The sequence below is a fragment of the Pteropus medius genome, unplaced genomic scaffold (genome assembly GCF_902729225.1).
Source record: "Pteropus medius unplaced genomic scaffold, Ma_sr-lr_union100, whole genome shotgun sequence".
Lineage (NCBI taxonomy): Eukaryota > Metazoa > Chordata > Mammalia > Chiroptera > Pteropodidae > Pteropus > Pteropus medius.
In genome coordinates this window covers 5,624,958-5,648,641 of record NW_024342470.1, presented here as the reverse complement: position 1 = coordinate 5,648,641, position 23,684 = coordinate 5,624,958, and the positions used below count along the sequence as shown (strand labels likewise).

General features: G+C 40.1%; 1 protein-coding gene across 1 annotated transcript in view; it reads right to left on the bottom strand.

The window, feature by feature from the left end:
- Nucleotides 1-23,684, bottom strand: part of SPON1 (spondin 1) — a 231,992-nt gene that overhangs the window by 84,094 nt on the left and 124,214 nt on the right. The window contains exon 6 of the mRNA XM_039863655.1: nt 13,398-13,546. Coding sequence (XP_039719589.1) covers nt 13,398-13,546 — 149 coding nt within the window. The remainder of the gene's footprint in view (nt 1-13,397; nt 13,547-23,684) is intronic.

Sequence of the window (23,684 nt, the reverse complement as noted above, 5' to 3'; positions counted from 1 at the left end):
AATGTACATGGATCAATGCCCTTTGGAATAGCATTGGCTTGCCAGTTAATAGACTTTTGATTTTCTTTACCCATTGATTAATGAAGCAGTAACTTTGCTTTTGAATAGGGAGATCAATTAAGAAGTATGGTAACTGAAGGCCACTGGGAAATAGATTGTAGTTTGGAGAACCAGTGGTGAGTGTGAACAAAAAGGAAGTGGAATGGCTGACTTTGGTAGACCAGTCCTGTCACGGAACAGGACTAAAGTGTTCAACTTAATTCAGCAGACACTTATCAATATCTGATAAGCCATATGCAAAGCCTGACTGGGGAGAGGAAGAGGTGAGTCCAGGGCACAGCCTGGCCCAGATTGACTCCTATGTTGTGTTCTTTCTTCCAGAGGCAGATGCAGACATCTATAATACAGGGAAGGAAACGGTCCAAATAAGGATACAAGATGCTGTGGAAGATCCAAGGAGGCAGAAACAACATGCATTTGGAAGGACCAGGAAAGGCATCATGACACGGCGGGATATGAGAGGCTGGGTGTAATTCTGATAGATACAGATGGGGAAGGAAAGCTCTTCTAAGGATGGAGAGGCAACAAGAGGAAAAGTAAAGAGCTAGCGAAAAAGGAAGAAATCAAATTCCGGTGCTAAAGATTACTAGCTGTGTGATCTTGGGCTAGTTACCTAACTTTTTTGGACTTTGGTTTTCTCATCTGGAAAATTATAATCAATGATAACCACCTATGCAAGGTTGTTGTGAAGATTCATTGAAATTAGTAAATCTAAGGAATCTATCATAGTACCTGGTAGAGGACAGACAATAAATGGAAGCTATAAACCGCATGCTGTTTAAAAATGATAGCAAGACTGAAAGAATCATTTGCCTTCCTTTCTGAAACAAAGGCAGTATACTGCTTTTGGGGGTTTTTGCCTATTTGAACTCTGATTACTTGAGCTCTTTCAAGGTAAGATCTGTGTCTTATGCACTCTGTATGCCTTCCCGCTTACCTCAGGGCATGGCCCATAATAGATACACAGGAAATGTTTGTGGAAAGAATGAGTGAATGTCCTACTCTATTCCACCTCCTAGTGCTTTCCCATCCCTTACTGTTTCATGAACGTATTTCCCATCTCCACACTGCCTGGCGTGCCCTTCCCTTTTGTCTACCTGCAAATTCTTTTTATCTTTCAAAATTCAGCTCTTAAGTTTATGAAGTCCTTCATTCAAGACAGAATTGGATGGAACTGATCCTTTCTCCTTAGTACTCCCATGTAACCTTGTATAAAACTCTACTGTAATGCACAGTTCATCAGCTTTTAATTACTTGTTTTTTTTTGCCCTGCTTTAGCCTTCGAAGCCAAATCTTATAAGCTTTGTTGGCTACACGGTGTCAAGGGGACATGTTATAATGTGGGGCCAAAATCTGAGGAGGCAACAGAATCTCTCTCCATAAGATGGGGCTCCTGTTTCTTCTTTTGTCTGTTTGTTTATATATTACTATACTAAAGAAAAATTGCTATGTTTACACAGATACAAAACAATTGGAAGTGTGATTTATGACTCTATAATTTCTATAGCTAATTTCATGTAATATGAAGTTTCAAAGACAATTTAATTTCTTGCCTTCTGCGACAAGGATTTTAAGTTATTGCATGGGAGTAAAGAGTGCATTATAACCCAAGGGGATGACATCATGTGTCTCTCACACTGGGTCTTATTCATCTCTGTGCTTTTAGGACTTAGCATGGGATCTCACAATATATGTCAATAATTCTTTACACACAACATATGTCAATAATTATCTGCTGGATGAATGAATGCCCTGGTCACTGGTCACTTCCCTGCTCAGAAACCCTCAATGGCTGCCCTATTACTACTGGTCTATGTGTAATCTTCACAGCCTGATATTCAAGTTCATTCATGAGACAACCTCTAACTCCCTTTACAGGCCTGTCTCTTACCCCTTTATGTCACGCACTTCTCCCTCCAAGAAAGTTGGACCACTGGGTGGATGGCTCTTGCTCCATGGAGAGCTGGAAGAACTTGTTTGCATGGAAAATGCCAGGCATATCTTTAGGTGGGCTTTAAGATGAGACAGCTGAAGAAATATATGGACAGGAGGGACATTCCACAGGTGATCTGGCCACAGGTGGGAAATGAACAGCCATTCTCAAAACAGACCTGAAGACCAGATGTAGTAGTAGCGAGGTATACAGCTCTTGGGACAGCTACCCCAAGCGACCAAAGGGCATGTAGTAGCTGCAATCCTAATATACTCAGTTCAGGAGTCTTTCCTCCCACAGGAAAGATGACAACAAAAACTGCTATCCTGGCCCAGATGGTTCAGCAAGAGCAAGACAAGAAAGGAGCTAATATTTTTTGAGCATCAAAATATTGAGTTTAATATGCTGCTCATGACACCTCAACTTCCCAAGGCAAGGGAAAGTGTTGTGTGTGCTTGTAGTCAGCCCTGTACTTGACTTTCCTAATCCAAGATGCACTGTGTTGTTGTTACCTATTTCTATATCAATCTTTCCCAAGAGACTATGAGCCCCTTAAGGACAAGTGAGTTCTCAAATACGGTATTTGATGCATGAATGAATGAATTAATGAATGAAGTCTCTACTAGGTGCATACACCTTTTTTTTTACCACTAGATGGCAAATATTCATGGGAAAGTCCAGCTCTAAACTGTCTCAGAAATAGAGCCTGGTGAAAAATAAAGTTTTTAGTAAACTGGATGAGTCCATACAGGGTGAAATTTTCAGGGCTGCCTATCCCTCTTCCTTTTTAGCAGAGAAAGGAGAAAGTACCAGAATGGAAGTCCAGACTCTAGGCTGCAGATCTGTGCTGCCATTAGCATTTGGGCAAGTCACATATATTTTCTGAGCCTCAGTTTTCCCAGCGGCCTACAGTAATGTCAGGTAAACATTTATTAACATCTATGTTATCCCAGACCCTGATTCAGGTACTAGGTGTAAAGAGATGGCTCAAAAATGGTTTTTGCCTCCTAACCAATGCTTCTCAACTCTGTAGTGAAAGGCCAGTTTGCTGTCATTTTAAAAATATCTAATTTGTTGCAGACTATATTTCGGTAAAATATAATTAAAATGTAATAGTAAAAAAAACAGTAAAAACGAAAGGGTACAAAATCCAAGTTCTGATTTGTTTATTCTTTGGTTCATTGGACATTGTTAAATTGCTATTTCCAAATGCTTATTATTAACTTCTGGACTCAGCACATCATGGACTTGTAGCTAATGGTCTTTGGACAGGCACCAGTCCACAGACAGCACTTTGCATTACGCTGACAGGAGCTCACACTCACTCGTGAGCCTCACACTGACCCCTGTAGGACTCACGTCCATGAATGTGGGACAGCCCACAGATGGGGCTCTCTCTGCATCAGGGAATTAAACACTTAAGCATGTAGAACCACTGCCTAGTAGTTTTGAAGATGGAAGTGGGGTTGGTGGTTGTGATCACTTCTAGAGAAAGTTCTGGCTAGTCCTTCAAGGCAGCAGTCTCTCTCAGGCCATGTAGCTGCTTATACACTAGAAGTGGCTTTGGGCATCTTTCAGCCCTTTCCACACTGTCTGGGCTTCTGGGGTCTTCTTTGTGGCCTCACCCCTCAGACCTAAGGCTAGGCACCAACTTTGACCTTGACTTTCCTCCTTGGCCATGGTTCATACTCTTTCTCTGAGTAAACTGCTTTGGATCACCTAGATTATAAACCTCTACCTCTGACTGGCCCAGTTCCCAGGACCATGTCCTTATTGGGGGTTTTCAGGGCATACGGGCACCATGTTAGCCTGATTCCATGAGCAGAGTCTGGACAAGCTCTGTTGGTCACCAGGATGAAGACAATCCACCAAGAACACATGTGTCCTTCCTTATGTGGTGTCTTTTAAAGATTCTTAAACTTGTGTGTTTGGCATATTTCTTTTTTACTTCAACTATAAAATAATCGCTTTTTGGAAAAGATATGACAAAAACATGGGACTACATTCGAAAGGCCCCAAGAGCAATACAATGAAAGGTTCTCCTCCTATTTTTATTGCACAATCTCTCAGTTCCCCACCCCAGAGGCAACCACTATTCATATTCTCATACACTCTTCAAGAGATGTAAGCATATATCTTTAAAAAGATAACACAAATGGGACACATTATAAATACTCTGCTGCACTTTTTTTTTTTTAACGAAATGATTTCTCTTGGCAATGTTTTATCTCAAATTCTCATTTTTATTTAACTGGTCCCCTATTAATGTATATTTAAGTTTATTCCACTCTTCTGTTACAAACAATGTTCAGTAAACAGTATATGCCTATGTGGGAGTGTATTTGCATATGCAAAGTCCTGGAGAGAAACTATGAAGTCAGAGAAATGTGTCTTCCACAAAGTTGTACCAATCGGCACTGCCACAATCAGCATATTAATGTGTTTGTTCTTTTACATCTGTGTCAACATATGGTTATCAAAAGTCTAATAGATCAAACAGTGTAGCTCTGCGGAATGAATTTGCATTTCCATAATTGTAAATGAGGTTGAGAATCCTTTAAAATACCTAAAAGCCCTCTAATTTTCTTTTCTGAGAACTCTCTATGTATTTTGATCCGTTTTTTTATTGGTTTATTGATCTTTTGAAAATTGACCTATAAGAGCTCTTTATATATTAAAGAAATTTGCCCTTTGTTTTTTTGAATGAGCTGCAAATATTTTCTTCCACTTTCTCCCAATTTTCTCCCAAAATTTTAAAGAATATTTTCCATAGTTAAAAATATTTTTAGTTTACTTTATCGATTTTTTCTTTTATGACCTCTTGGTTTTGTGACCTACTTAGAAGGGACTTTGCTCCAAACTATAAAAATGATTTTCTCATGTTTTCTTCTGATTCTTTTCTGTATTCATTTTTAAATATTTAAATCTTTTATATATTTGAACTTTATTTTGGTTTAAAGATTGCAGTATGGAGCAAATTGTTTTGTCCATGGCTTCCAATGTGTCGTTAGCATTTATTAAATAATCCATCTTTTCCCACCTATATGAAATTATACTTTTTTTATAGAGTGAATTTAAAATGAATTTGGGTCTATTTCTGGATTTTTTATTAGATTCTACTGATCTGTCTATTCCTGCTCTAGTTTCACACAGTTTTATTGAATGTAGTTTGATAATGTAGTTTTAATATCTGGCTTGGGTAGTCTTTTCCTCACTCTCCCTGAATCATTATTTTCTTTCAGACATTTTCTGGCTATTCTTGACTATTTAATTTTTCATTTCCATATAACCAGCCTGTATAATTTCAAAAATTCATTTGATATTTTTTTGGGGGGAGAGCACATTAAACTTATAGATTAAGTTTGGAGTATTGGTCTTTTCTCAATATTCAGTTTCTTATCAAAGTTTTCTTCATTCATTTAAATAACATTCTTGTATATGTACAAATAGTATAAAGGGCATATGGTGAAATGTGAATATACCTTTCAGTTCTGACTTCTACTTTCCCAGTTTGCTGTAGAGACAATGAGTTTCTGGTGTGCGTTCATAGAGATATGCATATAAAATTCTATATGTGCATGTAACCATTTGACTCTGACCCTCCTGCTTTTTTTTCCGCAGATGGCAGCAAGCTAGAGACACTGTTCTACTTCTGCTTTTCCCCACTTAATAGCCATCACTGGGGAGCATTTTACATTAGTATATATTGATCTGCCGTATTCCTTTTAATAGCTGCATGGTATTTAACTATATAAAAGCAGCCAGAATTTTCAATATGTCCTCATTTGTAAAAATTTTCTTCTTTCCATCTCTTATTTTTATAAACAATGTTGTAATAAATATCCTTTCTCATGTACCTTTGTATGAGAATATTTCTGAAAGACAAATTCCTGAATAGAGAATTACTATGTTGAGGAATAAATGAAATGTACAAACAATAATGTAAATATACTCAACATTACTGAAATGCACCCTTAAAATGATTAAGATGATAAATATTATGTTATGCGTTTTTGCCACAATAAAAAAAAAGTATAATTTTGACAGATATTTCCAAACTCCCCATTTAAATTTGCTTTCGGTTTGCAATATTTTGGCTCAGTTGCTGTAAAAATAGATTTTTAGTGAGTTAAATAATCTGGAATTTTTGAATAAAATTGTCCCACATTTCTCTCATAGAGAAATTCTCAGAAATGTCTGAAGTGCTCTGGCGTAAAACTGGGGAGGTCGGGGATCACTGTGAGGAAGCAGGCTATATCTCCTTCCAGCAAAGGCAGCTCGCACCAGTTTTCTTAAAGAACAGGCATCACTGAACGAATCACTTGGGCTGCTTGTCCTACTGTGATTTTGATTTGTTTGAAGCCTCAACTGAAAGCAAACGAGAGGTTTCATATGACTCAAATCACACCTCTCAAATGATGCTCTAATTTCTGTATCAAGTGTCTGTGACTGAGAATCTTTAACTCCTTTCCCACCCCACTCCTAGCGTCACTTTACTTCTACCAACCACAAGTGCCCACTTGTATACACTCTGTGGAGTTAAATCTTGAATGAGATGGAGAAGGACAAAGGAGGTATGGATAATGACATTAATGTAACACAAATAAAATTGGGCACCCTTGGGGGCTGTGTGCAGCAGGGTGACAAACTTAAAACATTATACCCACTCTGACTCCAAGAAGCCTTGGAGAGTACTGTAGGTCTTCACTGAATGTTTCCGAAGGAGGCGCCAGAGGGTAAATTACATTACACAATGTTTCACAAAGTGTACTGCTGAAAATTCTCTTCTGATGTCTCTTTCAGAAATCAAATCTACTAAAAGCCTTCTTTGGACCTACCTTCTCACCTTGATTTCCATTCCAAATGGTAGCTGCTCAAATATGTCTCTTCTCACTACTGACAATTCTAATATTGTCTCAGATTCCTGGTCTTATTTGTCCCCTCGCTTCTTTTTCCTGGTCTTCATTCTCTAGCAGTTTTTATGTAGCACAGTTTACCTCTTCTTTAAATTGCATTCCCGCCCACTCTAACAAACGCATCTTCTTAGAAGGTGGGAGGAAAAGGAGATTATAAATTTTTCAAATTTAATTGTTTTTGTTCAAATAATAACAATGGGCTCATACTTCAAACCAGGTACTATATGTGTATTATTTCATAACCAACATGTACAGTTCCTATTCTCATTATCACCATTTGCAAGTGAAGAATATAAGGCTCAGGTGACCTTCTCAAGGTCAAAGACTAAGGAAGCCACATTAGAGCTTACCTATTTGCCCAGTACTGTTTTCACAGCTCTTAAGGAACAATGTAAGGCAGCGGCTGGCAAAAACACAAATAAGTGGTCTCAACAGTGCTTCCAGCCTCCATATCTCTGCCTTTCTAAATCCTTATGCTTAGGTCTGGTGATGTCCCCTGGTCTCACCTCAGTTGCTGAACCCAGCATTTCTCACTCAATTAGCTTAGTTCTGCATCTTGGGGTTCTGCTGATCTCCCCTCACATATGTGTTGAGTCTCTGTTCTCTTTTGTGCTTCTGCCTCCTGCAGGACTGACATCCTGCCCTGAATTCTGGTTCTTTGGCTGGAGCTCTGTGACTCCATCTAATTCTTGCCTAGCCACTGCTGCCCTGAAATGTCAATCAATTTACCTTCTACCTTCAATTCCCGTTTTAGTATAAGCTTCTCTACCCACAGCTCTTATGCGAAGTAATGGGCTGGGTGGTTCTTTACATGGGGGTAGCCATTAATTGGACTAGGAGTAAATATCTGATTCAGGGGGTACCAATGCACAGACTGTCCAATGACCAATCTATCTTTCTAGTATTTTGACTAAGAGTCATCAAAATTGCTCTTGGCTATGGGAAGCCAAGAAAGAAAGTCGTATAACCACCATTTGGGATCATACATAAGCAAGTAGAGACAGTAGGTCTATTTAGAAAGGATCGGAAAAGAGATTCATATAGAAAGCATAGAAAAGACCACATGACTCTAGGAGTGCTGGGGGTGGGTGGCGTGTGGAGGGGAGGTCCACAGTTTGTCTCCGCCTGATGCCCTCCAGTTACAGCCTTCCTGAGGCTTTTTTTGCACTCAGTATTGACTTGTGGTCTCATGAGTTCTACTTTCTCCATACAATAAAGTTTTCTTTGTCTTGAGCTAGTTTGAGTGGATTCCTGTCACTTGCAATCAAGAGACTTCTTCCTTATTTGGAAGACTTGTCTGCATTTCTAACCGCTGGCTGGTACCCCAGTATGTATGGGAAGATCTCCTGTTTTTGGCTGCCTCTAGGCCTTAGTCTGGAGGTGGCACTGAACTAGTTCCTGTGGGCATCCAGACAAGGCTGTTCCAGGTAAAGGGAAGAGCAGGAGCACAAGAATAAAGTTGGAATGGGCATGGAGTTTTATTGTGGCTCCTTTTTTTATCTGAGGACATTGTTATTGTCCTCAAGTTGTTTAAGGTCACCTTTGGGACAGAGAGGGTGTATGGGGGAAATGACTTTGTTGAGCGGGGTCAGGAGGGACAGGCAGAGGAAGAGCCTAGGGAAATGGCAAAGGAGTTGTGTCCTCATCCTATGAGTGTGTGTTCTCAGGCTGAGGAGTGATGCATCATGAACTTGAACCTTTCGAATCATTAACTTTTCTAGCTCCTGTAGGGTCTCCTCATCTTGGGACAAATCCATTATTTTACTGATGAGAAAATGGTGACTCAAGAATGAAAATGTGGTGACAATAGGTAACATTTAGTGAGCACTTTCTACAGGGCAGGTTCTGCTCCAAGCACTTTACATATATCAGCTAGCTCACTTAGTCCTCACAATAACTCTTTGAAGTTGGCAATGTAACCTCCTCATCTTATAGAAGAGGAAACCAAGGCACAGAGGAGTTAAGAAACTTGCTGAAAGTCACACAGTAAGTGATGGAGCTAGGTATTATATAGTACTACTTCTCACAAGCACTGAAGATCATTAGAGCTTTACAATTATAATAAAAACTGGTGTGTGTGTGCATGCATGTTGTGTGTGTGTGGTGACTTTCTCAACCAGATGAGGCAGCATATCACCATCCATGAAAACATCAGAAATAAGGCAATGGTTTTAATTAGAGAAAAGTGATCAAAAGTTCAAGAAATCAAAAATCAGGAAAAATGAAAGTTTAGTACATACATATTATCTCTAATGATTTCAAGGAGATGAGAAAAGAAAATTCTCGAACTATTTCTGCCAGTGCCTAAAAATTTATAAACTGTTTCGACTTTAAGGAAAAAGAACACCTGTTTGTTTATTGATTCTTGTGCCACATATGGTGCAATCATCCTACTGGCTGGCTTAAGTGATCCGCTAAAGCAAGGCCTCCTGAAAATGAAACAATCAATGCCTAAATTAGGGTCCACCATTATCTGACCTCTCACTGGCAGGGAAGCCTTGAATCCAGAGAAATCTATAAGCTGGAATGTTTCTTCTAGCACATTTTTTCATAGATGAGTGGCCATTCGCAGCTCATGGTTTTATGCAAGTGACATTTGTAGCTTGCTTGTCAATTAATCAATTCAGATATTTGTTGAGCACCTACTATATGGGAGACGCTATATTAGGTGCTAGAGATAGTAGGTGGACACCTGGAGACATGAAAGACTGAGCTGATAGAAAAGGTTCTCCTTCCTGCTACAAACAATAGAAATGTTAGTCAGAATAGGACAAGACAAAATTTAAAATATATCTATAACTGAGTTTAGAAAAGTCCTAGATGCCAGAAATGGGGAGGAAGGTCTAACCCAAAACAATGAGCAGGAGCTGGTGCATGGTGACCTGCCTAGGCTGTGGACCAGGACACAGGCCCCAGGGGCTAGAGGAAGAGGTTTTAAAGTCATGGAGGGAAAGAAGGAGAAGTATTGAGCTGGTGTGAGGTGAGATGTATAAAGACACCCCTGTATCAAGCTGCACATTTGAAGGGCTGCTCTATGTATGAATAGGGCACGAGAAAATCCTCCATTGATCACCTGACAAGGTGGCAAGGAAGCTTGCCTGCTGTCTAGGCACCTGAGTGAAAATTCACCTTGAAGAAATGGAAGCCCCAGCCTCTCCATGTGTAAGTGCAGAGTCCATATTTACACTGGCCGTGCAGTGGGGAATGCCAAGTTGAGAAATGACATAAAAACTTAGGTGAACAAGATGAAGATACAATGTCCCCCTGAGGAGACACCACAACTTGAGCACAGAAGACTCCTGCTGGAAAAAAAGAAAAACACTGCTAGAGATGAGCAAACCATCCAAAACCAAATGAGAAAACTAGTGATGGGGAGAGAGAGCAAGTTCAATTCAAAGGAACATTAGTCCCTAAGACCCCGAGATAATAGGATAATTTGAAAGAGGCAATTAAACACGGTTAACTTCATAACAATGTGTATACATCAGCTCACTTTCAGTTCCAGGTCTATCTGTAAGGGTGATCTACAATTTCCTATTGCCTTCACCTGCCTTGTGTTACCCATTTGTGACCTGCCAGGCTAATCTACAGTCTCAAGCAGGGCACATTTGTCTCTGTCTCCCCGGTAAGAAGGGTGCATTGAACCCTTCCTCCACTCTCTCCAGCCACCAGGGTCATTAATGCCAATGATGCTGCTGTAATTTTTCATTAATTTTCTTGCTGTTTTGTAGTTATAGTAACATTAAAATTGATACTCAATATTATTACAATTCTCAACTACTAATGGGATTATTATTTTGTTCATTTGTTTGAAAGCCATTAGCATAAGATTTACCTCCAAGAACATCTACTGTGATTTTTTAATGCCCTTGAAACTCGCAGTGAGCGATAAGTCTATAATAAGAGAATGCTGGTAAGCATATAAATGTCTTTCTTGGGAAAAAAGGGCTTTCTATTTTCATCCTAGTTAGACTCGGGTTCTTTGATAGAGTGATTGGTAGGATATAAGGTATTAAAGGCTGAGAACACTGTGTTAGTTTGTAGATGTGTTCAAACAAGTTCCCTGGTTATTCAGAGGACACTTTTATATTCTAGGAAGATTCACATTCTTGTTCCTTTTTATGTTGTTTCTCATCTGACTTACATACAAAATATAATAAATCGGGTGCCTGCAGGAACAATATTTAGAACCATGAATTGTTTGGAAGTGAAGGGACCCTGAAATCACTCTAAGGAGCTAAGGACTTAATATGTTGTTATTGGAGCTCTGGAGAAAGAAAGGGCTTACTCCCGAGGCTGGTGAGAGGAGTTTCTCTGTTGGGCATTTGTGTGAGGCAAGGAATGTGGATGGCTAGGGCTGGATTCATGGGTGTGTGACCTGCAGACTCTCAGGGCCCTGTGCTGTGAAATTCACAGCATTGCCATCTTGAAATTCTTAACTTTGAACAAGGCACCCCACATTTGCACAAGGCCCTGAAAATTTTATATTTGGTACTGTGTACAGGGTTCGGAGCCACACACACTTGGGTTCAAGTTCTGATATTCTCTTGCTATTGACTGCCTCAGTTTCTTTATTTGTAAAACGGATAATATGTCTTCTCAAACTAGATGTGAGAGCTAAACGTACATGTCCAGTACCCAGGGGTCCTGAGAGGTGGTGATATACATGTTCAGTGAAATTTTTACCTCCCATGTGCAGCACCAATAGCTAAACTTGCTATTATGACTTAATACCAGGAACACTAGGCTGCTGGGATGAACAGACATTGCCTGTGTGGTACCGAAGCTAACCTAGTTAAGAACATACTAAGCAAAGAATATTTTCCTAATGGGGACATTCTAAGACTGGGGCATCTCATTCATCAGTTATCAACTTTCCACATGACACATAATGTTCACTTGCATGATGTGGTCTCAGTTTCTCACAATTCATATGTGTTTCCCTCCTCTCCAGAAACCTCTCAAGGTAGCCAAACAATGAGACTGGTGTTATTACAAAGACGCCCTTGCCCTTGATCTAATTTACTTGCATACTTTAGTATTTCAACCCATTATTTGTAACAAATGTTTTCACCATACCACACAACAGAACTTGACAAGCTAGCATATCACAATTCCAAACCTGAGAACCAAAAACATGGACCTTGGGGATCCCGAACGGGGATTTCCCCCCAACTTCCCAGGACATGCCGTACAGGCTAGGACCAACATGGAGCATTCCATGACATTGCAGATGTACATGGCTGTGCTGTAGCCTGAATGAGCCATGCTAGTTATGAGGCATGGCAGCCAGAGTCAGAGAAACACTAAGTAGTTGGTGAGATAGATTAGTGACGAATAACATGCAGTCTTAAAACTTCTGGTTAAACATTTTTTTCCAAAGAATGGAGAAAGGACTTTAAATCAAATTAATAAAAAACATAAGCTAATTCCTGGGCATTTTTTGGACTTTGGTCCAAAAGGATTCCTCAGGGGATTATAGTAGGAGTCAGGGTGACCTTTCTGCATTCAATTTAGGGTTTGTGGAGGCTGGGAGTCCAGATGTTAGACTTCAAGGGGAAGCACAACAGCTGTGCTCACCCTCCTGCACAGCTCGGGCCTCTGGGCACATGCACAACTTGAGACGTGGGCCCAGTGTCTCTGGGGCCTTCTGTACTATCTCAGGGCCCTGTGTTGTGAAATGACCACATCCAAAGCATGGTTTGATCTTTCTTTACTCTCTCCAGAGCACTTGTGGGCAGTGAGATCTTTCTGGCCCAAATAGCTTTTGTGGGTAGTGATGGCCAAAGCTGGACCGTCTCTTCTCCAGTGCAGCTTGTGAATGACCATAGAGAAACCACAGCTCTTCTTCTAAAATCCCTCATCAGCCTCTTTCTAGAGCCTTTGGTGAAGGATGAGGCATTATCCATCAAAGAAATCAAGAAGAATGATGGGCTACTTCTTTTTCATCTCAGTGATAAGAGTAGGATCTTAGATAATAGTACAGCTTGTTGGCCCTCATAACATGGCACATGGTACACAAAAGATGTTTCAGTCTCTAATGATTATGACTAATTTATCTAACACCTCAAGACATAGTTTCAAGAGCATGTGCACATACACAAACATTCATTTTTGGATATGGTGTTATTGGCTTAGATAACTTGGTTGTTATTCGTCACAAAGGTCATGGTAAGCAAACCATAATCTACTACATTGACTCTCAGGAGACCAGAGACGTGGCATTCCCAAAATCTGGCCACAGCAGTAGCTTTTAGCACAAACTAAAGGAAACACAAATATAGCCAGGGAAAATCTGAGACAACATGGTGGACATAGGTGCCTCTGTGCTCAACATAAACTCTCCAGACTCAGCAATATATTTTGCTTCCTTTGGTACTGATTTTCCAGCACATTGTACTATAAATTTCAAGCTCCTGGGAAAGAAATCTAAAAGACGCTTTGACTGCATATCTGGTTTGGGGTCATTTTGTAATTGTTTTTCTTACCTGTTGTCGAATTTCTTCCTCCATTTTCACTGGTGAGCCCAATTCTGCAACTTGTTTGACACCTTCACTCGCATATCCTCCATACTCCCATAGCACGTAATTCTTGGAGTGGGATCCGCCAATGATTGCAGACCAATGATTAGCCCGACCTGGGAAAGCCAATCGGGATGCAGGTATCAGTGTGGCTGTGGTTAAAACTCAAGTCTCTTAAATGATGGGGAGGGAATATAATTGGACGATGATTCAACCTTCTGGCTAAGCACCTGCTCTGTGTTAGGCCCTGTGCTTTCAGTGATGAATAAGACAGTCCTTTTAGCAAGTAAGTCTTGGGAATATGCAGACAGAGCAATGGTAGGTGTCTGAACAAGACTCAGAGGCAGCCCAGAATGATGACTTCTGCCTGGGAGGGTTTCATAAAGGGGACAGCTCAGAGCATTTTAAAAGTTGATCAGATTTGTAAGACAGAATAGAGAAGAAAGGCTATTTCTGGCAGACTCAGAAACATTAAATAACATTGTGTGTTTAGGGAGCCATAAATAATTTAGCATTGCCATATCGCAAACTGTCAAGGGGAGAGGTAGGAAATGATGCCAGGGAGGTGGGAAGGAGGAGTCTGTTCATGAATGGCCTTGTTCTAAATACTTCAGGAGTTTGGATGTCATTTGAAATGGTCTGAAACTACTGAAGGGTTCTGAGTAAGGAAATGACATAATTGCATTTGAATTTCAGATAAATCATCTGAGTGTAAAGACTCTATTAGAGGAAGCAAAATTGGAGTGTAGAGCTGGGGAGGTCAGCAAGGAACTAAAGGTAAAGGGATTGGGTGAGAAATAGGCTTAATAATTCTGTGGAAGCATTGTTGTCTTTAGCTGGCTTTTATGTACCTTCCAGGATGAGGGGCAGGCAGGCTAGCCATGATAAAGAATGAGAAGGCAGTTTGAATATGAGAAAGTCACCAGTCCATGGTGGTTTGGTGAGGATCATGTGGGATGATGACTGTTATGGGATGCAGGTGGGAATTAATGGATGACATAATGACACAAGAGGAGAACAGAATGGGGTCTGGGCGGGACCAAGACAGATCTTAACCTGAAGATTTTTCAAAGTTCAAAGGAGAGGAAGGAGAGGAACAAAGTCAGTATCAGCATGATACTGGGTTTGTTTTTGCACAAGATGACTATAGATACATATTTATTTCTTACTAAGTTAGGTACAATTCATCATAAGGTTGGCTCAGTTCTCTGTCATTCTTTGGTTGATTTTATAAAGCCTCATGTTAAAAAACATTTTTTTGGCATAGCGAAGAGGAAAACTTGAACTGGGTGGACCCAACTGACATTTGCAGTTTACTGCCATGTGGCCCAGAGTGAGCAGAACTCTCTACTCCACTCCACCACTTAAGAAAATGATTCTGAACAGGGCCTGATCCTGTTTACATCTACTACCTGCTATCCCATGGCCCTGTGCTCTAGGGACACATCAAGAACATGGACATAGAGCCAGCCTCCTGGTTTGCTGAAGGCAGCCTTGCTCTACCTCAAGCTGATGACATCGCCATGTGGGTCTACCCAACTGCTTGTTCATTATTTCCCACACATCAGGGAAATGCAACTTTGTGTTTATCTGTTATGTCCCTAAGGAAAACAGGTGGAGATACTGCCAACTATTTCTCTAACTCACTTCTTGAGTGAGGAGAATGTCCTATTTGTCATCTAAGCCAAGAAGACTGCTCGTGTAGGAGCAAAAGTGAGGAGTCTGTCCTGACCTTTGGCTCATGATATGAACTTAGGAAGTCCAGTTTCAACATCTCTTGATCCTTCTGCTCTGTTCCACTGAAATGTCCTCTTGTTCCAGACCCATACTACCTGCAATTTGTACCTATGTGGTTTAGCACATGCTGTTCCCTTTGTGCTTTCCTCCCCTTGGCTTGGCCAACTCATTCCTCTTCCATGATTTACCCAGAAGCCTCCTAAGGCTACCCTAGACCAACTTAAGCCCTTGTCCCCTATCTCCCCACAGCACTGATAACTTTTATAATCACTGTTACATGTCTGTTTTCCCAGTAAACTGTAAGCTCCCTGACAGAGCCTGTCTTCAGCACTGTATCCCCAGCACCAAGCGCTGTGCCTGATGCATTGTGATTGCTTAGTACATGTTTCCTGAAGTATTTCATTCAAACAATCAAATTGGAAGGTGGCAGTATATGTGCTCAAAGCATTTGGGAACAAGCTTGCACAGGGCAGTGGGAGCAGGATTCTATTAACGAATGAATAAAGATTAAACACCTATTATTAGGTGTTAGGTATAATGCTTTCCTAGATATAACCCTCACTATAACCTCATTCTCATCTTATAGAAAAAGACAATGAGGCCCACAGATGTTAAGGAACATACCCAAGCTCACAGAGCTAGTGAGGAGCATAGCTGGGGATCAAACCCAGGTCCATCTGCCCCCAGAGTGCATGTTTTTTTTACCTACATTCCACTGAGAGGTCAGAAACTGGAGGAGACCATTTGGTGGACTGGAGAGTTAGAAGACAAAGAGATAAGATGAAAAAGAAAGTCAGGACCGGGTCTTGGAGAATGCTGAATGCCCATTTTGGTAAATGTCATCAGGAAAAGGGGAAATATGATGGAAGTTTCCTTCTGGGAAGAATGACATGCATGGCAATAGTTACATATTGAGCTGTTATTATGTGCTGGGCACTATGCCAAAGACTTGACTGACATTTCCGCATTAGACACTCAAAAAAGAAAACAATTTCGATAGAGATACTATCATACTTTCCATTTTTCACATGAGGAAACAAACTCAGAGAGGTTGAGTTAACCCAAGATCACAGAAGCAGATGAATGAAGACACTGAGATTCAGTCAGGTGTGTCTGATGCCAGAGCCCAGCTCTTCTCTACCATATTGCATATCTCCAACAGGACACACTTTAGAAGGCTAAATATAGTCCACCAACATTTCCTACATGAGTCGTGTAGGGTCTGACTTAGGGCAGTGTAGAGGAATGGGGACATGGGGTCAGAGGTATGAGCCAGTAAGAGAGAAGTTGGGAGGCACTTTGGTGAAGTAGTTAAGACTCTGGTTTTTGGATCAGACTAACATGTATTCTAGTCTCAGTTCTGAAACTTTCTAGATTAAATAAGTTAATGAATCACTTTCAACCTCAGTTTCCTCATTTATAAAGTAGAAATATTGACATGACCGCCCTCCTGGTGTTGTTCTGAGGCCGAAGTAATGACGAGTGGCTGACACATAAAATAGGTCAATGTTAATAAATACTAGCCAATCAAATCAAATTGGAACAAGGCAAGGCAAACCTAGACAAATTTCTGGAAGTGAATCTGGCTGAGCGATTGGGTGGCAGTCTGACTTAGAACTGGTGCATACGGATAACAGGAATATCAGATGCAAGGAGCTGAATCTGAAAAAATGATAGAGAATTATGTAAATGGGACTCAGTGCTCTGGGGGCTGCAGAATGAAATGGTTAAGCAGACCCCAGGAAACTGGGACACAGAGAAGTTTAGCCCTGGCCCCCACCATCCTTCAGGAACTAAGGAAGGAGAGAGAGAGAGAAGTCCCAGGTTTTAGGAGGCCTGGGGAGAAGGGAACAAGGTAAATGCTTGTGGCTTTCTTAAAAGAATACTCAGGGAGGCTACCACTGGTATCCTTGGTGAAACACAGGGCTTCAGTCTTGGTAGCAGAGGCAGAGAAACCAACATAACTAACAATCCCTTAGGCTCTCAGGTAAAGCCATAGCTATTTGGTTTAGTATGCCTCTCTTTGGTTCCAGCAGTGTTAGATTGACCTATACATATCTGGGTCTAGATGTTTACTCCCAATAGCTTGGATGAGACATAGATGGGACAGAGGCATGTGGGAAGCTGGGAGGAAAAAAACGATTAGACATGTGAGTTTGAGATACTCATAGTCAACCATACGCATTTGTCTGAAAAACCACTCCAGGGACATATCCTGAATATATGTGTAGTAACCTTATTTCTGACACTTCTGTTGTCATTGCTGATGCTAAATTCACAATGATGCCTAAAAGGCCATCGCTGATGAAAAAGAACCAAGTCTGGCTTTTTGTCTGGTGTAGGAGGAAGCATGCTTCATGGTATATGGATTCTCTGAGGTATTCTGCACATGGCAGGTGTTCAGTTACAACTCAGATTTCCTGGCCTGCTTTGATAGTGGCTACATTCTCCTGCCAATCTCAATTTTGCAGAAAGCCACCCATTCATTTCCTTGACATCCACTTGTAGTATGTCACAGGAGAATGTTCTATAGCCTGGTGACTGGTTTGCTACAGCCTTCTGTTATCCAACCTTGGCTTCAGGAAATCTTTTTCTGGGGGGCCCAATATTGAATTTGCTATAATAGCAACACCAGAGCTCCTCTAATCTCCAAATCTCAGTCTCGTCTCTCTCTTTTCTCTCTTAGTAGATGACCTTGTCATTTAACTCATCTGAGAAGACCAAGGTTAACCCATCCACAGACTTATCCATGCACCATGTGGCCAGTGACGAATAGAAAAATCCTATGGACCTGCCAGCTCTATTCATAAAAGTCGGCTTGGATCTCACTTCCCTCCTGCCCTTGTTATTCTCATTGGAGGCTCAGTTCCAGTATCTGCATGGTTTCTGACACTTTGGATTTGGCTACAAAACTTGGCTTCTCTGGATTTCCCCCTGGGTGCTGCCCACAACACAGCTCTGTGGCTCTTCCTGCTCTTGGCTGCTTCAGAAGCTTGCTCTGACCCAGCTATTTTGGTTTTCAGTATCCCATCTCAGTATGGCCTCCTGCAAAAAATCCTGCATGGAAATATGACAAATAGACTAGAAATTCCTTAGCTTTCTGTCACTCAGCTAGCCTTTTTTCCTTCCATAAGGTCTCAAGAGAAGTGTCACTTTTCCATTCCAGGAAAACTCCTTGCACTTATGTAATCGATTATATTCTTTCATATTTCTGCTGAAGTCTCCAATGCTAATATTCTATTCTATGAATTCATTCATCGAATGAACATTAACTAGCCATATACTATGTGCTAAGCCAAGGATCAGCAAGCTACAGCCCAATGACTGTTTTTGTTCCAGTAAAGTTTTTCTTTTGCTTATTATTTATGTATTATTTAGGGCTGCTTTCGTGCTGTAATGGCAGTCAAGTAGTTACAACAGAGAGATTGCCCTGCAAACCTTAAAATATTTACTCTCTGGCTCTTTACAGAAAAAGATTGCTAAAACCTGTGCTATGCCATGGAAACTCTAAGAGGAATCAGACTTGATCCCTGTCCTTGAGATGTTCAGTCTGGGGGTAGTGTGGAGGGCATGAAGGATAGATCGTAACAGGTAATTACAATAAACTATGTGCAATACATCTTTGATAAAGGCAGAAATAGAGTGATATAAAAGAACAAAAATAAGGGGACATTTAACCCAGACTATATCAGATAAGGCTTACTGAAGGAGATGGTAGCTCAGCTACATTCTGAAGAATAAGTAAGACTTAGCAAGGCTATTAGGGGCTAGGAGGAAGAATAATTTTGCAGAAGGACCAGTACATACAAGAAAAAGCAGAAGTACATGGAAAACCACAAGTAGGCCAAGGTAGTAGTACTGTGTGTGCTTGTAAGGAAGGGATGATCAGTAAGAAGCCAATTAGCCAGGCAAATCATGAAGAGATATGAATATCTTAACAGTGAGTTTTTATTTCATCTTGAAGGCAATGTGAAGTAGAGAATAAGTCCTGTCTATAGTCAACTCCTAAATCTATCTATGCTCACACAACTTCTGCTTCAGACTGATGTAGTAAATGGCACTGGACTAGACCTCTAGATATAACTATAAAACTGGGCAAAATATATGAAGCACCAGTTTTCAGATGTTGGAAAACATAGAGCAAAGGATTATGATCCTTGAGGGAAGGGAAACACAAGAGGCAAGCCTCAGGTTTTTCCTGGACATTTTCTGGTGAAGAAATTTAGAGCACAGCAGAGCATAGCGATCAAGTTGAGCTGAGGAGATAGTGACAGGAATTTGAGGATGTTAAGGTAGATAGGATGTACTGGTAAGAATGCCAGAAAGGAGGGAGATACACAGAGAAGGAAGCTCAGAAATATGCATGGGAGTCCTCTTAAATCTTTGACCAAATACTAATATTATCATGTGCAGGGTGAGACTCCACAAGGCCTGGGAAAGAATAGTTACTGGTGAGCTAAGAATTGAATGGAAATTCCAGAGATCATACAATGCTAGAGATGTAGAACTTCCTACCATTCATATTAGAAAGACCTTGCTGACTACTCTAGGCATTCAACTGAGACCACAGAAAAGCCACAATGTAGGAATAAAACTACTTTAGCCCTAGAGTAAGAGCTACTCTATATTTATTCTAATTAAACTTTGAAAACAAGCTTTGAAAAATGAAGTAAACAGACCTACCAGTAAATAAACCATCGGCCAGACCAAAACTCCATACTCTTTAAAGGAAGACAACAAATCCAGACATTCAACAATGTAGCATCTATAAGGTCCCTCATACAACTAAAATTACTAACATGTGCAGAAGCAGGAAAAATGATCTCTCACCATAAAAAATCAATAGAAAGAGTTATTACAGTAATTAATATGTCGGGATTAGTGTATCAATAGAATAGAGTTATTACAATAATTAATATGTTGGGATTAGTATATGATTTTTTAAAACACCTATTACCAATCTGTTTGAAGATTTTAAGAAAAAGATGGATTTAGTGAGTAAACAGATGGGGATTCTCAGCCATCATGTAAAAAAATCCAGTGGAAATTCTAGAACTGAAAAATAGAATATCTGTATTAGGACATAGCAAAGGAAAAGATAGGGTGATAGAAACGATTCAAAATTAATTACAGAGCAAAAAAGTTTGAAAGAAAGTGAACTGGAATTGCAGTGGACTTTAGAACAAAAATAAATAGTTTAAAATAGGAGTAATTGAAGTCCAAGACAGAGAGGATAAAGAAATTGAATTCTAAATATACTTGAAGAAATAAGGCATGGAAATTTCCCAAATTTGATGAAAAATATCAACCTACACATCCAAAAAGCTCAATAAACTACAAACAGGATTAAAACAAAGAAACCTATACCTAGGCACATCATTATCAACCGATGATAAGTAAAGATAAAGAGAAAATCTTAAAAACAGTCAGAGGTAACAAAAGACAGCACGGCCAGGAGAATAAACGTAAAAATGATTGGGCTTCAAAAACAAGACAAACCAGAAGACAAAGAAATGACAACTCTAAGTTCTAAAAGAAATAAAAGACTGTCAATTTAAAATTCTATATCCTGCAAAAATATCCTTCAAAAATGAGAGTGAAATAAAACACTTTTTTAAATAAATAAAAGGTAAGTTAATTTATTACCAGCACACTTGCAGTATGTGAAACATTAAAGGAAGTTCTTCAGGCTAAAGGGAAATAAAAACAGATGGAAACTCAGATCTACATGAAACAATGAAGAGTAGAACAGATGGTTAATACATGGGTAAGGTTCATCTTTAACTTTTTTTTTTTTTTTACTGAAGAGCTTCTACCTTGAAGAATAGAGGTTCAAGTTTTCTCATTCTGGGTGTAAAAAACTTTTATCATGCTCTCTCCCTACAAAGCCTAACTACATCTCCAGTCTTTTCAGGAAAGTTAAGCTCATCGTTTCCACTTGCTCAATTCTTTGTCATCTAATTCTGAGCTCCCACTTGAACTCATTTACTCCATCACATCTTTGAAACTTTGACTTTTGCTCCCCTCTCTCCCCATAATTGAACAACTGCTAGAGGCAATCAGAGGAAAATTACTGTCTGCTGTATTTCCCATTTAAAAATAAAAGGATATTTTACATTCAACAAAATTCACCTTTTTAATGTATAGTTTAGTGAGTTTTGACAAGTCAAGCAATCATGTAACCACTATCACAATCAAGATACAGAATAGTTCAGTTCTATCACTTAAAATATTGCCTTGTGTCCCTCTGGAGTCAACTTCATTCCTCTACTCCCAGCTCTTGGCAACCTCTGATCTGTTTTTGGCCCCTATAGTTTTGCCTTTTCTGGAATATAGTATAAATGGACTCATATAATATGTAGCCTTTTTAAGTCTGGCTTTAACTTAGCATAATACATTTGAGATTCATCCATGCTGTTATATGTTTCAGTTCACCCTTCTTTCAAATGTCTCGGGGAAAAAAAAGGAGACTTCCTACTCTTTAAAGCCATCATCATACTCTGTTTCCACCATTTACTATGTGAGTGACCTTGAATAAACTACCTACGTTTTCTAAGACTCAGTTTCCTTATCTGTGAAATGGAAATAACAATAGTACCTATTTTTTTAGGGTTGTTATGGGTATTACAGAAGGAAATCCATATACAAACAGTAAAGTTCCTGTTATATAATAAACATTTAACAAATGTTACTTTTAATATTAATATTCCATTTTTCCAGGGGAAGGTAGGGATTGGGAACAAACTGGAACATCCACAGGACCTGTTCATTAGGATAAGGCAAAGTCTTGGAGGATAGCTGGATTTTCCAAGTGGTGTGGTCAGCTTAACTGTAGTTCAGGTGGCACACAGCTCTGGCTGATGGTGGGGTATAAAAACTTATCAGGTGGGTGGAGCAAGTAGTGAGTAAATGGCAGCAGAATGAGTCAGGTGTACAGACAGAAGCAGTCAGCAGAGTCCCTGCCACATGCCTGTAGTTAGAGTTCAGGTTTTACCTTTTGGAGCCAGGATGGAGGATTAAAAAGAGGCTGAGAGGGAAGCAGTGATCAAAGTAGCATCTCTGTTTTAAACACATGGAGGAGACATCTTGAGCCTGGAGATAATGCAGGAGCCCAGAGACTTGGGGCCTGGATTGAGGCTAAAGAGTCTTTAACAACTGCCTTTCTCACATAGGAATTGCCCCCAAAACTAAGGAATAATAATAACACCTAGGGAGACTTTATTATTTGCTTTATATATTGTTATTTATTTAATCCTTGAAATAAGCCCATTTTACAGATTGGAAAGTTAAAGCAGAGAAAGGTTAAATGACTTGCTCAGAGTTACCCAGCCAGTAAATAGTAGAGACAAGATTTGAAGATTTGGACCCAAGAACGCTCTACAGAAGCTGTCTAACTAAACTTTTCTGTGAAGATGGAAGTTTTCTATATTCTTCTGTCCAATATGGTAGTCGCTTGCCATATGTGGCTACTGAGCACTTGAAATGACAAGTGGCCAGTGTGACTGAGGAATTTAATTTTAAATTTTATTTCATTTTGACCAATTTAAATTTAAACAGCCATATGTGGCTAGTGGCTATCATACTGGACAGCCCAGCTCTGGAAGCTGGGATAGGTCTGAGTACTGCTAAGTGTTAGAATCAAATGTGCAGGTAGCTCCTGCTGGGAAGTGGAGATGGGAGAGGATAGACCCGACAGAAGACTGGGGTCTCTCACAGTTGCGAATCACATGTAGCAGATAGACAGCATGCAGAAAGAACCTATACTTGAACTAAGATTTGGCCTATAGCAGTTGCATTTGGTGCTTTGTATCACACATCCTCCATCTACCTTTGACTTTGCCTACCACACCTGCCTACCACAACAATGGTAGGCAGGTGTGAGCACACACCCATGCTGTCAGTGAGTGTCCACTTCAAGTGTGCTGTGTTTTTTTTTTTTTTATTTATTGCCTCATGGCCTTCTTTGAAGCTTTGAAGGCCTGCTTGGCCTATAAACAAGTAGCTGGGAGTGCAAGGAAATTCACTAATTTCTTGGAGACGATCCTCAGCCTACAGAGGAGAGGGTGCTAGTGGACAATTTTCGAAGGTGGATAATTCTTGAAGGTATTCTGTACACTTTTCAGGGGCACACTGATGCCAATGACCTCAAAATGCCCTCTTAGGCTGATTCCTCTTTTGCCTCTTTAATCCTCCCCCAATTCCTTCCCTCCTGCTTCCTGGATCATCTTCCTGGACCAAAGTCCTTGCCTCAGGCTCTGCTTTTGGGGAAATTGAGACATGGCTCATTCAAGTAAGATCATGTGTCTTGGCCCAGAGATCCAAAAAATAGTGGTCTGGAGATTAAACAAGAGCCAGCTGGGGCTACTCCTCCTGTTTCTGTAAGCAGAATAGTCTTACAGAATACAGACGACCCTTCAGCACACCTTCACCCACAGCTATGAATGGTGTCTTCGTTGTCATTATCACTGTTGTCATTGTTATTATCATCACAACCATCATCATTTATTGAGCTCATTC